General features: G+C 44.3%; 1 protein-coding gene, 8 non-coding genes and 1 pseudogene across 9 annotated transcripts in view; all 10 read left to right on the top strand.

Annotated features, from left to right (window-relative positions):
• The window catches only part of LOC125798163 (5S ribosomal RNA), a 119-nt gene extending 53 nt beyond the window's left edge, over positions 1–66 (top strand). Inside the window, exon 1 of the ribosomal RNA XR_007436991.1 lies at positions 1–66. This exon is cut by the window's left edge and continues 53 nt beyond it. This is a non-coding gene — a ribosomal RNA (5S ribosomal RNA).
• Positions 67–176: 110 nt separating this feature from the next.
• On the top strand, positions 177–295 carry LOC125798276 (5S ribosomal RNA; annotated as a pseudogene).
• Positions 296–405: 110 nt separating this feature from the next.
• LOC125798099 (5S ribosomal RNA) lies at positions 406–524 on the top strand. The gene has a single exon (XR_007436917.1). It is a non-coding gene; the product is annotated as a 5S ribosomal RNA (ribosomal RNA).
• A 110-nt stretch (positions 525–634) lies between these two features.
• On the top strand, positions 635–753 carry LOC125798053 (5S ribosomal RNA). The gene has a single exon (XR_007436871.1). It is a non-coding gene; the product is annotated as a 5S ribosomal RNA (ribosomal RNA).
• Positions 754–863: 110 nt separating this feature from the next.
• On the top strand, positions 864–982 carry LOC125798200 (5S ribosomal RNA). Its single transcript, XR_007437030.1, has one exon. It is a non-coding gene; the product is annotated as a 5S ribosomal RNA (ribosomal RNA).
• A 110-nt stretch (positions 983–1,092) lies between these two features.
• Positions 1,093–1,211, top strand: LOC125798054 (5S ribosomal RNA). The gene has a single exon (XR_007436872.1). It is a non-coding gene; the product is annotated as a 5S ribosomal RNA (ribosomal RNA).
• A 110-nt stretch (positions 1,212–1,321) lies between these two features.
• Positions 1,322–1,440, top strand: LOC125798055 (5S ribosomal RNA). Its single transcript, XR_007436873.1, has one exon. It is a non-coding gene; the product is annotated as a 5S ribosomal RNA (ribosomal RNA).
• A 110-nt stretch (positions 1,441–1,550) lies between these two features.
• LOC125798056 (5S ribosomal RNA) lies at positions 1,551–1,669 on the top strand. The gene has a single exon (XR_007436874.1). It is a non-coding gene; the product is annotated as a 5S ribosomal RNA (ribosomal RNA).
• Positions 1,670–7,425: 5,756 nt separating this feature from the next.
• On the top strand, positions 7,426–11,362 carry LOC125797840 (uncharacterized). Its single transcript, XM_049474114.1, has 2 exons — positions 7,426–11,110; positions 11,154–11,362. Exons 1-2 carry the CDS (start codon positions 7,426–7,428, stop codon positions 11,360–11,362), a joined length of 3,894 nt encoding a protein of 1,297 aa, XP_049330071.1.
• A 3,626-nt stretch (positions 11,363–14,988) lies between these two features.
• The window catches only part of LOC125798103 (5S ribosomal RNA), a 119-nt gene continuing 107 nt past the window's right edge, over positions 14,989–15,000 (top strand). The window contains exon 1 of the ribosomal RNA XR_007436921.1: positions 14,989–15,000. This exon is cut by the window's right edge and continues 107 nt beyond it. This is a non-coding gene — a ribosomal RNA (5S ribosomal RNA).

Here is a 15,000-nt window from a genome sequence, read left to right on the forward strand (position 1 = left end):
AAGCAGGGTTTGGCCTGGTTAGTACTTGGATGGGAGACCACCTGGGAATACCAGGTGCTGTAAGCTTTTCCCCTCTTGCTTCCATTACCATGGTCTTGTTATACATTACTAGTTTGTTATCTGAAACCCAACATAGATGAAGTTGCATAAGTAGTCTTGATGAGAGCTCTGCAACGGCTTACGGTCACACTACCCTGAGAACGCCCAATCTCGTCTGATCTCGGAAGCTAAGCAGGGTTTGGCCTGGTTAGTACTTGGATGGGAGACCACCTGGGAATACCATGTGTTGTAAGCTTTTCCCCTCTTGCTTCCATTACCATGGTCTTGTTATACATTACTAGTTTGTTATCTGAAACCCAACATAGATGAAGTTGCATAAGTAGTCTTGATGAGAGCTCTGCAATGGCTTATGGTCACACTACCCTGAGAACGCCCGATCTCGTCTGATCTCGGAAGCTAAGCAGGGTTTGGCCTGGTTAGTACTTGGATGGGAGACCACCTGGGAATACCAGGTGCTGTAAGCTTTTCCCCTCTTGCTTCCATTACCATGGTCTTGTTATACATTACTAGTTTGTTATCTGAAACCCAACATAGATGAAGTTGCATAAGTAGTCTTGATGAGAGCTCTGCAATGGCTTACGGTCACACTACCCTGAGAACGCCCGATCTCGTCTGATCTCGGAAGCTAAGCAGGGTTTGGCCTGGTTAGTACTTGGATGGGAGACCACCTGGGAATACCAGGTGCTGTAAGCTTTTCCCCTCTTGCTTCCATTACCATGGTCTTGTTATACATTACTAGTTTGTTATCTGAAACCCAACATAGATGAAGTTGCATAAGTAGTCTTGATGAGAGCTCTGCAATGGCTTACGGTCACACTACCCTGAGAACGCCCGAGCTCGTCTGATCTCGGAAGCTAAGCAGGGTTTGGCCTGGTTAGTACTTGGATGGGAGACCACCTGGGAATACCAGGTGCTGTAAGCTTTTCCCCTCTTGCTTCCATTACCATGGTCTTGTTATACATTACTAGTTTGTTATCTGAAACCCAACATAGATGAAGTTGCATAAGTAGTCTTGATGAGAGCTCTGCAATGGCTTACGGTCACACTACCCTGAGAACGCCCGATCTCGTCTGATCTCGGAAGCTAAGCAGGGTTTGGCCTGGTTAGTACTTGGATGGGAGACCACCTGGGAATACCAGGTGCTGTAAGCTTTTCCCCTTTTGCTTCCATTACCATGGTCTTGTTATACATTACTAGTTTGTTATCTGAAACCCAACATAGATGAAGTTGCATAAGTAGTCTTGATGAGAGCTCTGCAATGGCTTACGGTCACACTACCCTGAGAACGCCCGATCTCGTCTGATCTCGGAAGCTAAGCAGGGTTTGGCCTGGTTAGTACTTGGATGGGAGACCACCTGGGAATACCAGGTGCTGTAAGCTTTTCCCCTCTTGCTTCCATTACCATGGTCTTGTTATACATTACTAGTTTGTTATCTGAAACCCAACATAGATGAAGTTGCATAAGTAGTCTTGATGAGAGCTCTGCAATGGCTTACGGTCACACTACCCTGAGAACGCCCGATCTCGTCTGATCTCGGAAGCTAAGCAGGGTTTGGCCTGGTTAGTACTTGGATGGGAGACCACCTGGGAATACCAGGTGCTGTAAGCTTTTCCCCTCTTGCTTCCATTACCATGGTCTTGTTATACATTACTTGTTTGTTATCTGAAACCCAACATAGATGAAGTTGCATAAGTAGTGTGGAAGATTATAAAATAACAAGCTTAGCTTAAGATAATCATGCTTGCTAAAACCTTAACCTAATGCTTACCTAATGATTAAAACACATATTTGCCTTAACCTATGAATCTAAAATATATATTACACAAATAGATCTATGAAAGCTACAAATCTATACTCTACTAAACATTAATTACTGAATCAAGAATTAGCCACTAATCCACACGTATACATTTTACATTTTATATTTTTATACTTGATTAATTGAATCATTTCATATTTTTATATTTGATTAATTGAATCACTAAATGCTTCTCATATTAAAACAGCAATGACTTGTGTGTGTGTCTCTGACATTTGTATGGCCCAACCGAGAAAGCACGCTTCCTCGTCTTACTGGTAAACATCTTGAGGTTACAGAGGCTAGCAGACTAAAAGAGTTCCTCTTTTACTCCTGGGCTCTAGAGGAGTTCCTCTTTTCCGCCTACGTTCTAGGAAAGGTCAGCAACAAGAGAGCCGGATTAACACACCAGTAAAAACATACATTTTCTAGCCTTACAGTTAAAGATTGCGTCTAACAAAATTATACATGCAGCTTCAAGCTATGTTAAAATATACTAACTAATTAATCTTACTGTAGGTCTAGTAGAACTAATTAATCTGACTGTAGAATGTAGCAAAATTATTATCAATAAAACAGAGTATGAACTAAAGAGGAACCGTGCCTTGTTGACCTTAAGACATGTCGCAAAGGGGAGAAATGATTCTCCCTTGTCACCTTGGCAAGGGAAGTTGACCACCTACTATTTCTCAGAAGCAAAGGTTAAGACAACTTTCAAGTTCCTCAGAAGTCTGGAAAAATGAAGTAAACAATATGATATACCATATTTGGAAAGATAGCATAAAAATTAGAAGCCACCTAGCAACAAGGTACGTCACAGAAGGGTATACGTCACCCAAGGGTATAAGGATGGAGTCAGAAATGTCGAAGGTCAGAAGAACTGGGGTAACGTCTTAGAATACATGCCTGTAATTGTTCTTCTCCAGAATTCTGAAATAAAATCATACTTGTTCATTCTCAATCTCCGTGTCGACTGAATCCCTGGATCAACGAACATTCAACAGGAAAGCTAACAGAAAGCTTTTCCAACATTTTGGTGACCATCCGACGTGATCCAGGGTTTCGGCCGGCGAGGACCAGCTGACAGACTTCATCACTCTTCTGGGCCCATCCTAAACAGGTGAGCAGATTGCCTTTTTTATTAAAAATCTGCATATTGGCTATGTAAAACATACAGAATGAGTGATGGGTTCCAGTAGGCTAACGTCCTGGTAAATTGGATTGAACAACTAGAATTTTTTTTCTTCTTCTCTTTCTTCTATTTTATGTTAAGGAAACCGGTATTAAAGGATAAAAAAGGATAACAGTGCTATTGAAACTAGGGTGGTGGCGTACCCGAATCTGCCCATATTGGGTTAGATTAAAGGCTAGGACGTGGTGTTCCTTGAAAGTGGTTAATTCTAAATAAAATAAAGGACCGGGAGGGTGGCGTCCCCCCCCACTTCTGATCAAGGTGGGATAATTGCTGGGAAAAGACGGGGTCATCCCGAGGTGTGGTCCACCTTAAACCCAGACAGTTATACAAACTGCTGGGAGATTTTTAAAACTTTTTTATTTTCTTTATTTTAAGTTTTTAGTTTAAAGAGCGAGCACTGAAATACTCTGCAGTAGTGTTTTCTGCTCAGGAGCAGGAAAGTAGGAAAGAGTATGTAGTTTAAATAAAAATAAGAAAAACAAAATAAAAATACATGCTATTGGTATTGTACAACTAAGGTAAAGCAAGTGTTAATTGTTGATTTAATTGTTGTATGTGATTTGTGCGCGCAGGGGGTTAAATAACATAATAATAAAATATATACATATATAAAATAAATAGGATAGTTGGAGTATACTTAACAATTCTACAGAACAATGGGTGTAATTTACTTGTTTAACTGATAATGACTGAACACTGGGTATGGGTGTTAGATGGCCATGACATTATCCGCCCTGAGATAAGAGAAAATGCTTTGATTGATAGTACAGATGGTTCAAGTACTGTATGCACCCCACAGGAACGTTTTCTAATTACTCAGAATTTGCAGCTTCTTCCTACAAGTAGAATAATTCACTCTGTGCGGTTAACGGTGGGAAAGGACGCCCTTTTTAAAATTACTACATTCTTCGCAGTTGACCATCCGAACGGCATTGCGGTATACTCAACGTGTGAGTCAGTATTAATGATTGACAGTGATGTTCAGTCTGTGTTAAACCCACCTTTCTCGACCATTCATTTTCTGGGGAGTGACAGCAGTGACAGTACTGATAGCAGCAGCGATAGTGATGAGATGGTGACTGAATAGACACAGTAAAAGGGGTTGCGTTGTTTTTGTTGCTACTTTAGTAGCAAAATTGTTGTTTGGTTTTGACATAGTGCATCTCCTCTTTTGTTACATTTGAGTATTGTTGGGAATAATTTTTTGTACACAGTGATATGGCATACAGTACAATGCATAATGATTGAGGAATGGGCATGGTTTGTAGAAACAAACCCCATTTTTAAACAGGATATATTGAATTATGCCATTATTTACAAAGAAGAAGATGTGATTCATACACCTACTGAGAGCCAGATACAGGGAATAGTTGAACATTTGTCTCTTGCTCCAAATAGTACAGTGATTTATTCTGCACGTGTTCAGGAACATCAGGTGGCTATATTTTTGATAACTACCTACTTTGCTACGCCAATTGAGAGGGGACTCATCATTGACTCCTCCTGTACCGGAGTGATAGTTCCTGATATAGTGCAATCCGTATTAAACCCACCATACCTTCCTATACATTTTTGTTAAATATAAAGTGTAAATATAGAGATCCTAATCGGAATTTCTTGTTCTTTTTCTGTTTCCTTTGCTTATGTGCTGATTGTCTGACTTGGAGCTTCGTTTGGACAACTAGTTCGAAAATCCTCGCGTGTGGAAACCTAACGGTGCTAACAAAACACGCTTGAGTTGATCAGTAGAACCAAAGACCAAAACAGGTGAGTCCAGTCTTGATCAAAACATGGCAAATATAGACCCTGGTATAGAATTTGATAATAAATTCGGCCCAGGCAATTGGCAGTGGAAATCTCTTGCAGGTCAGATTGCAGGTTTAGCTAACGCAGTAGGGGAGTTTACTGGGAGTAAAAAGAGGGAGGATCTTTTGGCTAAGACCCTTAAACTGAATGTTGAGGCATGGACCAGAGAACAAGAGGGAGGCTGTGTAACTGAGGGTGTCTCCCTAATGGGTGTTTTCAACTATATGCTTATCTGTAAAACTGACACAGTGAAAAAGGCGCGCAAGACTTTCAGTACAGTCAGCATACTAAAACGGGCAGGGGCGAGACGTAGATTGAAAACTGCTGAGCGTGAATTGGCAGAACTGAAAGTACTGCGGGGAATCCTTTTGGGCATTTTGCCAGAGATGGTTACACACACAAAGGAGGAAGTTCCCCCAGCGGAGCAGAGCACTTCTGAAACTGCTCTCCAGGAACTCAATGACTCTACTACTAAGCCACAACAGGAAGCAGCAGTTCCGCCCCCACCATACCACACCACACTCAGCCCACGCAATCCATTCACACCTCAGCAGACTGATAAAAATACACCAGTTACTCACATGCTGCCAGTCATTACTATTAATTCAGGAAGAGTCACTATTGAACATCCTAACACTTCCTCACACAACACATATGCTGATTTGAATGAACAGCTTACTCAAATGAGGATTAATGCTACAGCACCTCAGCCAGCAGAGCCTTTTGTTGACTCTACACCAACTGATCCTTTTAGCAATCGCAAGCAGCATGAGTGTCCAGACCACGCCCAATCCCTGAGCAACATGACCACTTACTCTGACTTGGACATGGACTTAGACGTTACAGGGCCTATTCCGCCACCTAGGGGTAGGGTTAACATAACAGCAGAGTTACATGGGGAAATAGATGACACAGACTTACATGGGCATGACAAGCATAAAGGTGCAGCTACTAACAGACGTGAATACAAGGTTCATGACAAACGGGATAGGGACAGACGACAGGATAGTAGACTTACACAAACACATGATTGGGACGGCAGGCAGGAGGACTATGACGGTGAGGATGAGGACACCTCCACTGAGACTGATTCCCTACATGAAAGGGTTGACAGGGTGGGAGCTTTGTTAGACATATCAAGAGACCTACTTAACACCACCATGCAGGTACGCCGTCAGCTATCTGACGCAGTTGAACAAGATGACCACCATGTCCCGAGACAGTCAACAAGACATACTAAACCCCCTGTCAGATTCCCTGATGTGGAACAACCAGCAAACAATCTTCCATTGCTAACTAGTGGCAATGGAAACCCTAAATATGTGCCTTTATCATTAACAGATGCACAAACTATAGCTGATCAGCTTCCATCCCTCACTAGTGGGGCAGCCCCTTGGTTGAGAAAGCTTGATAGCTTAACGGGAGGACTCACCCTGGCTTTGGGTGATTTTAGGAATTTAATTAATAGGTCAACCACCAGCATGGAGGTGGCTGAACTAGAACGACAGGCCCTCATTACAACCGCTGCCAACAGTGAACCATTTCATTTGTACTCCCAGAACATATCTGATGTCATGCGACACATGTGGCCAACCAGGGCTGCTGCCACTGTGCCAGTTATCAGACCAATCCGGGTGAGCATCTCAGCAAGGCGGTGGAAGACTGGACCAACAGCGCTGGAACCCACCCTTCTAGGCCTCAAACAGCGTTGTGGTGGAGAAATGCTATTCTATCAGGTCTACCCAATTACATTAAGGTTAAGGTTGAGGATGATCCAGATATGGGGCCAGATAAACCTCATGACCAATGGGTGAGGCATATTCTATTCCATATGAATAAACACAAGGATAGGCAGGTTGAGGCAGCCAAACAGAAAAACCAGATGGAACTGGAACTGTTGAAAACTCAGCTACTAGAAGCTAGAAAAAATGTGAAGGATTCTAAGAATAAACCAAAAACAGACACCATGCTGCCAGTTGTCCAGCAAGCTGCACCACCGGTGCAACAGACTCAACAGCAGTATCTGCCACCCCAGCAATTGCCACAACCAACTTTGGCCCAACCCAATTCTAATCAAGGTCAATCCAATTACAGTGGACCCTATGTGGCGAACAGGGGACGGGGACGTGGAAGGGGGCGTGGCAGAGGCCCACCTGTTTCACGTGCCTGTTTCAGATGCGGTAAATTTGATCATTGGGCAGCACAGTGCACTACTGCTCTTCCAACCCAGCCCCATTGGATGTCGATGCAGAATTCGGCACAAGGCACGTACCGTCCACCATTCCAGCCTCAATGGACACCCAATCAACATGTGGCACTTGGCACGGCGGCACCACCAACCCAGACCCACTGGGCACCCAACCACCATGCAGCACCAGGACAACCTCCAGCTGGACAATACAGCATGGAGCCCTGGGGTGGACAATGACGGGGCCCAGAGGAGCACCAGCACAGCATGGGAATGGCAGAACCCATGCTGTCACTGACCGTCGGTACCCTTGAGATCCCTTTCCTGGTGGATACGGGGCTACATGGTCTACATTGACAACTGCACTACCAGCCAATATGATGAGCAAACAATCCGTGCAGGTCAGGGGCTTCTCGGGGACTTCAACTTCACTGCCAAAGACCAAACCACTCCAGGTGCACAACGACATACAGACTGTCTTACACTCCTTTCTGATTGCACCTCAAGCACCACTGAACATTTGTGGTAGAGACTTATTGATGAAAATGGGTGTTTCCATTTTGTGTTCACCTGATGGCCTGACGCTGACATGGCTAAGCGGGCAGCAACGCATAAGACTTTCTGGATACACCGAGGGCATGTATCTCTTGCAGACTGGTCAAGACGAGACTGTGGACATATACTGGGGACTGTTGAATGATGACCAACCCCACACACCACAAACTCTTGAACTCTTTCAGCAATGGGCACCGTGGATCAGAGCATTGGCACCCTATGCCCCGCCTGCCGACCCGTACCACGTTACCCTGTTCTATGACGTAGGGGGAGACATTACATATTATGACACCTTCCAATCTGAATTGCAAGATACACAGTGGGAGGTCCAAACTAATGGCCTGTATTGTGGTCCTGAAGGAGTGGCAGCTCCTGTTACTTTGACACCACAGCAGTACAGCTGGTACAAAATGGATGAGACTGCAGCACCACACATGTCACTGGCTCTACACCCTAAACATGAGGCTAAGCAATTAGGACCCATGGTCAAACGTGCAAATGCGGCTACAGATTGGGTACAAACTCAGATCCCTGATGTGATGTTTTCCATAAGCACAAACACATATCACATCAGAGCTACTAACATTGAAACTGTTACAATGGAGCACCAGCTCCTGCCACGCCATCATGGCTGTGAAGATTCTGACCACCCAGACTCCATTGCCATGCTGGAATCTCTACCGGATGTTTTGTGGTCACAGGGTCCAGATGATGTAGGTTTTGTGGATCAGCCCCAGGTATCATTTAACATGGCCACACCTGAACCAATTTGGGTACCACAATATAGACACAAACCGGAGGCTATGGCCTCATTGGACAAAACCATTCAGGCACTCTTACAGGCCGGGGTACTGGAGCAATGCCAATCCGATTGGAATACTCCAATTTTGCCAGTACCTAAAAAAGAACCTGGTCAATACCGTATGGCACATGATCTGAGAGCTATAAATGCGGCACTAGCTACTAGCACCATACCAGTCCCAAACCCTTACACAACACTATCAGAACTAGGTCCAGACATGAAATGGTTTACTTGTATCGATTTGGCTAATGCTTTCTTTTGTGTACCATTGGCTGAGCACTGTAGGGACGTATGTGCATTTACACACAGGGGTATTCAGTATCGATACAGTAGATTGCCACAGGGCTTTGCCCTGAGCCCGGGATTGTTCAATCAAGCTCTTAGACGTAGTTTGGACTCTTGTAACCTTCCTGAAGGCTCCATTCTTTCTCAGTATGTCGATGACTTACTGGTTGGCGGCACAACGCCAGAGACGTGCTTAAACGCCACAAAAGCAGTGCTGGAATGTTTGGCCAATGCAGGGTACAAAGTCTCTAGGAGTAAGTTGCAATGTTGTAGAACACGGGTAACTTTTCTGGGGAGAGTGGTCACACAGGGCTCAACAGGCATGTCCGCCTCACACAGATCTACAATTCTGTCACACACTAAACCAATTACGGTTAGGGATATGTTGACATTTTTGGGCCTAGCTGGCTACAGCAGACAATACATTCCTGACTTTGTAGGACAAACGCAACCACTGAGGGACATGGTGAAATCCTTGGGCATGAGAAACCTTAGTGGGGTACTTTCCTGGACAGTAGAAGCAGAGCAGGCTTTCATTGCTGTAAAACAAGCTTTAGCGACTGCAGCTGACCTATCTAGACCTGACTACTCTCTTCCATTTTTTCTGGATGTTTCTGAAACAGACACATTGGTTAATGGTGTACTTTTTCAGAAAAAGGAGGAAGGGAGAGCAGTACTTATGTATTTAAGCATCCCACTTGACTTGATTGAGAAAAGACAACCGCAATGCACCAGACATGTAGCAGGACTGACGAAGCTCGTTCAAAAAACTGCACACCTGGTAGCAGGATACCCACTGCACATACTAACAACACATGGCGTGGTAGCATATATAAACTCACAGATGTTCACCCTCACTCCTCTAAGACAGAGACGAATTCATAAAGTTCTGACAGCACCACACATCACATACACACACCAAGGAGTCAACATGGCAGAAGGAATGCTAGAAGGTCCACCTCACGAGTGTGCAGAAAAGGTAGCAACACAGGAAAAAGTGAGACCAGACTTACTAGCCACACCAATTCCAGGCTCCTGGAACCTGTGGACTGATGGGTGCGGGTACAGAGCAGACACAGGTGAAATAAGGGCAGGATATGCGGTGGTTCAAGAAACCACAGGGGAAACAGATGAGTTCTGGACTGTAGCAGCAAAAGAGGTAAAACAAAACCCTTCAGCACAAAAAGCTGAGTTGCTAGCAGTAATTGCAGCACTAGAACTAGCTGAGGGTAGAGAGGTGACTATTTACAGCGATTCTGCGTGGGTAGTTTCAGCAGCACATGTAGACATTCCACACTGGAAACCGGCAGGATATGTAACAAGCTCAGGGAAACCTGTAAAACATCAGTCAGAACTGATGAAGCTAGAAGCTGCAATACACAAACCTACAAAGGTAGCTATTGTAAAATGCAAAGGACACCAAAAGGGGGACACCCTAGTGAGCAGAGGAAATGATGCAGCAGACAAAGCAGCAAAAAAGGCAGCTGGTTATACGGAGCCCGGTAACATGATGATATTGGACTCAAATGTCCCTTGGGAGCCGATACCTACAGGGGACGAACTGAGGCAGATTCAGGATAAAGCAACCCCAGAGGAAAAGTCAATGTGGTTAGCCAAGGGAGCAAGCTCAGATAGCCAAGTTTGGGTATCGAAAACAGGGCGACCAGTCTTACCTATGTCACTAGCCAGAGCAGTCCTAGAAGAGGCACACACTGTAGCACATGTAGGAAAACTGCAAATGATGAGGAATTTGAAACAATGGTGGCACCCATTTATGCTGCCCCTGGCAGTAGATTTCATCAGTCAATGCCAAGTTTGCCACACTCAAAATGTAGCAAAAGCATTTAAGGTAGCCCCAGGCAAGTTTCCACTGCCTAGTTGTCATGGTGAGCACATCCAGATTGACTATACGGATATGATTGATCAAATCAGAAAATACCGGTACCTCTTGGTAGTGGTAGACAGGTACTCAGGGTGGGTTGAGGCAATTCCTACCTTTAAGGAGGATGCTCGCTCAGTTTGCAAAATGTTGATCAACCACTGGATTCCACAACACGGGTTTCCTAGGAGAGTCCACTCAGATAACGGGTCGCATTTTACCAGCAAAACACTGCAGTGGGTGGAGCAAGCGTTGGGCTTGCGCCATAGCTATGGTTCTGTATATCACCCCGCCTCACAGGGTCAGGTGGAGCGGATGAATCAAAATTTGAAGGCCAAACTAGCAAAAATTAAACTGACCACAGGCATGAATTGGCTTGATGCCTTACCAATTGCCCTGATCAGCATTAGGAGTTCAGTGAACAGAAGCACAGGCTTCTCCCCATTTGAGCTGGTCAGAGGCGTAGCATTCCCGGGGCCGCAGACTGCACTAAAAGCCCCATCAGAACTACCTCATGGCACTGCCAACCAAGGTTACGAGTGTTCAATAAGTTAAAAGCTGTATGTGAAGCTTTTTCTGTGCAGGTACAGAACACACGGGAGCAGACCCCAGAGGAGGACAACCCCCCCGAGTTGGCCATAACTCCGTGGGTATACCTGAGAGTCATAAAGCGGAAGTGGTCGGAACCCAGGTGGACAGGCCCATTCCGGGTGGCGGAGAGGACAAGCCACGCAGTCCGGCTGGACGGCAAAGGCACCTCCTGGTATCATCTCTCCCAGTGTCGGCCTGCTGATCAACCACAAGTCAAGATAACCCGATCAGAAGAGGCAGAAAAGGAGGCCTCAACCAACATAGGGGCAGAATAATCCCCTGAGGCCAGGGGCACGTTGAGGGCAGTCTACCCCTCGCCTCCAGCGCAGATCAACCAGTGCTACCCAGGGCACCAACCTGCACCTGCGCCATCTAAACTACCACCTTGAGACTCCCTGGGGAGTTGAAGAACTGAACTTTTACACCTTTACACATATACATATAGGTCTATAATCAACTATTTACTCATTAGGGGGAACACACTTGTTTTTTGCTATGGCATGGTATGGCCGACGGGGTGGGGGAAGAACTGAACCTAGACTAAGCTGGTTAAATCTACAGATGGGATTGATTCCAACATGGTTGAAAGCACTATTGGTAATAGTGGTGGCAATAGTGGTGGTTGGCATGATCTGTGTAGAAATAGCGATCCGGAGAAAGGCTGAACCAACTAGTAACAACAATGGCACGACAGCTACAAACTCTACACCTAACTACACCACAAATAAGGCCCGTTCTTGTCATAATAACTTTCACAGGACTAAACGCTCAACAGATAACCAAAACGCATGTGTGAAGAAGTTTAAAGGACTTAATATAGAATATGTGATAAATACTAAAACAGCATACAATTTCGAGGTAATTAACTGTAAGGGCAAGAATTTGACATGGCAGGGCTATCCCATATATCTGTGCTACTCGAAATACGCTAATGAACAGTGCGCGACAGGACAGGCACAATGGCTCAAGACTATCGAACTATGTCCAAACTCTGCGAATGTTTTCCTTAGCACCGCTGGTTGCTCGTCTAATGGCATTTATGAGATGGTATCCAACACCATGTATTTTAATTTGAAGCGTATCAGGCTACAACGAGACAAATCCGGAGTCCAAAACCCAATCACATTGTCTATACATTGGATCAATATGCGTGAGACTACCATCTATTTGACATTAGGGGTATCAATTACGGGAACAGATCCATTAGGTATGTTAAAGGTCAGAGTGTTAAACACACCCCCAAAGCATTTGCCCACAGCAGGGGCAACCCCACCACCGAACGAGAACTCTACTACCCCTGACGGTGCAGTACCAACATTGGTAGGTTCAGACTACTCGACATGGACACCCGAGGACATACTAAGGCTAACTATGGGGTACAGTAATGACAATTTGTGGCTGACCTGGATAGCGGGTCAGGCTCGGGAGGCCGGGATGGAAGGCTGCGTGGCATGTGCAGAAGCTAGACCCCCATTATATTTAAGTACGGCCCCACTATATCCAAAAACTGATCCGATAGGGTTCGGCTGTTTAATTCAACTGACTCGTATGGCTACTCCACCTAACTGCACCACGCTCTCAACCATTTTTCCAGTAATTCCTAATAACACAGGCTCAGGTCCCTTCCAAGTCCCGAAGACTGGCAATTTTACTTGCTTCAGATGCACTAAGGGCAATGTTACCCATCCGCCTCAACTTCTGGGGGAAATACAATCATCTTGGTGTCATACTATTTTTACTGATACATCTAACAATTCGGTTGGCGATTGGGCCAGGGCGGGACTGTACTATTATTGTGGTGGTTCCACATTGTTGCTGAGACTCCCGATATGGAGCAAGGGCCTGTGTGCTATGGTTAGACTGTTATCTCCAATTACCCTATTTGGTCCCAGTACAGGGAAACCTACACTACCAGGATCCAGAAGTAGACGTGACGTTTCATTCGATCTTACTAAAAACACACCCACATATATAGACTCTATTGGGGTTCCAAGGGGCGTTCCAGACGAACATAAATTAGTGGACCAGGTTTCAGCTGGATTTGAAAGTATCTTAATATGGATTACTCCCAATAAAAATGTTGATAGAATTAATTACGTAAATTATCAGGTAATGAGATTGGCTAACATTACTGGTCTGGCGGTATCAGGCTTAGCATCCCAATTGTCCGCTACGTCCCTGATGACCATTCAAAATAGGATAGCTCTGGACATGTTATTAGCAGAAAAAGGAGGGGTATGTCACATGATTAGAACTGAGTCTAAAACCGAGTGCTGCACCGTCATTCCTAACAACACTGCACCAGATGGGTCCGTAACTAAAGCGTTAGACGCCCTTAAGGCACTCTCGAAGGAAATGACAGAGAATACAGGGATCGACAATCCGCTTACCAATTGGTTAGATAGAACTTTTGGCCAATGGAAGGCAGTGTTTTTATCACTGGCCTCTGCTCTTGCAATATTTGTGGCCATCTTAGTAACATGCGGATGCTGCTGTATTCCTTGCTTACGAACCCTAATAGAGCGTACCATTGTGAAAATGTTTGACGACAAACAACGGCCACCTGAATATATGATGTCATTGTTGGAGGATAGCCTAGAGGACAACGGGGGCTCCGGAGACTTCACGCTTAGTGTTGACCTGTCTTAGGACAGGCCAAAAGGGGGAATTGTGGAAGATTATAAAATAACAAGCTTAGCTTAAGATAATCATGCTTGCTAAAACCTTAACCTAATGCTTACCTAATGATTAAAACACATATTTGCCTTAACCTATGAATCTAAAATATATATTACACAAATAGATCTATGAAAGCTACAAATCTATACTCTACTAATCATTAATTACTGAATCAAGAATTAGCCACTAATCCACACGTATACATTTTACATTTTATATTTTTATACTTGATTAATTGAATCATTTCATATTTTTATATTTGATTAATTGAATCACTAAATGCTTCTCATATTAAAACAGCAATGACTTGTGTGTGTGTCTCTGACATTTGAATGGCCCAACCGAGAAAGCACGCTTCCTCGTCTTACTGGTAAACATCTTGAGGTTACAGAGGCTAGCAGACTAAAAGAGTTCCTCTTTTACTCCTGGGCTCTAGAGGAGTTCCTCTTTTCCGCCTACGTTCTAGGAAAGGTCAGCAACAAGAGAGCCGGATTAACACACCAGTAAAAACATACATTTTCTAGCCTTACAGTTAAAGATTGCGTCTAACAAAATTATACATGCAGCTTCAAGCTATGTTAAAATATACTAACTAATTAATCTTACTGTAGGTCTAGTAGAACTAATTAATCTGACTGTAGAATGTAGCAAAATTATTATCAATAAAACAGAGTATGAACTAAAGAGGAACCGTGCCTTGTTGACCTTAAGACATGTCGCAAAGGGGAGAAATGATTCTCCCTTGTCACCTTGGCAAGGGAAGTTGACCACCTACTATTTCTCAGAAGCAAAGGTTAAGACAACTTTCAAGTTCCTCAGAAGTCTGGAAAAATGAAGTAAACAATATGATATACCATATTTGGAAAGATAGCATAAAAATTAGAAGCCACCTAGCAACAAGGTACGTCACAGAAGGGTATACGTCACCCAAGGGTATAAGGATGGAGTCAGAAATGTCGAAGGTCAGAAGAACTGGGGTAACGTCTTAGAATACATGCCTGTAATTGTTCTTCTCCAGAATTCTGAAATAAAATCATACTTGTTCATTCTCAATCTCCGTGTCGACTGAATCCCTGGATCAACGAACATTCAACAGGAAAGCTAACAGAAAGCTTTTCCAACAGTAGTCTTGATGAGAGCTCTGCAATGGCTTACGGTCAC

The sequence above is a fragment of the Astyanax mexicanus genome, unplaced genomic scaffold, assembly GCF_023375975.1.
Source record: "Astyanax mexicanus isolate ESR-SI-001 unplaced genomic scaffold, AstMex3_surface scaffold_56, whole genome shotgun sequence".
NCBI lineage: Eukaryota > Metazoa > Chordata > Actinopteri > Characiformes > Acestrorhamphidae > Astyanax > Astyanax mexicanus.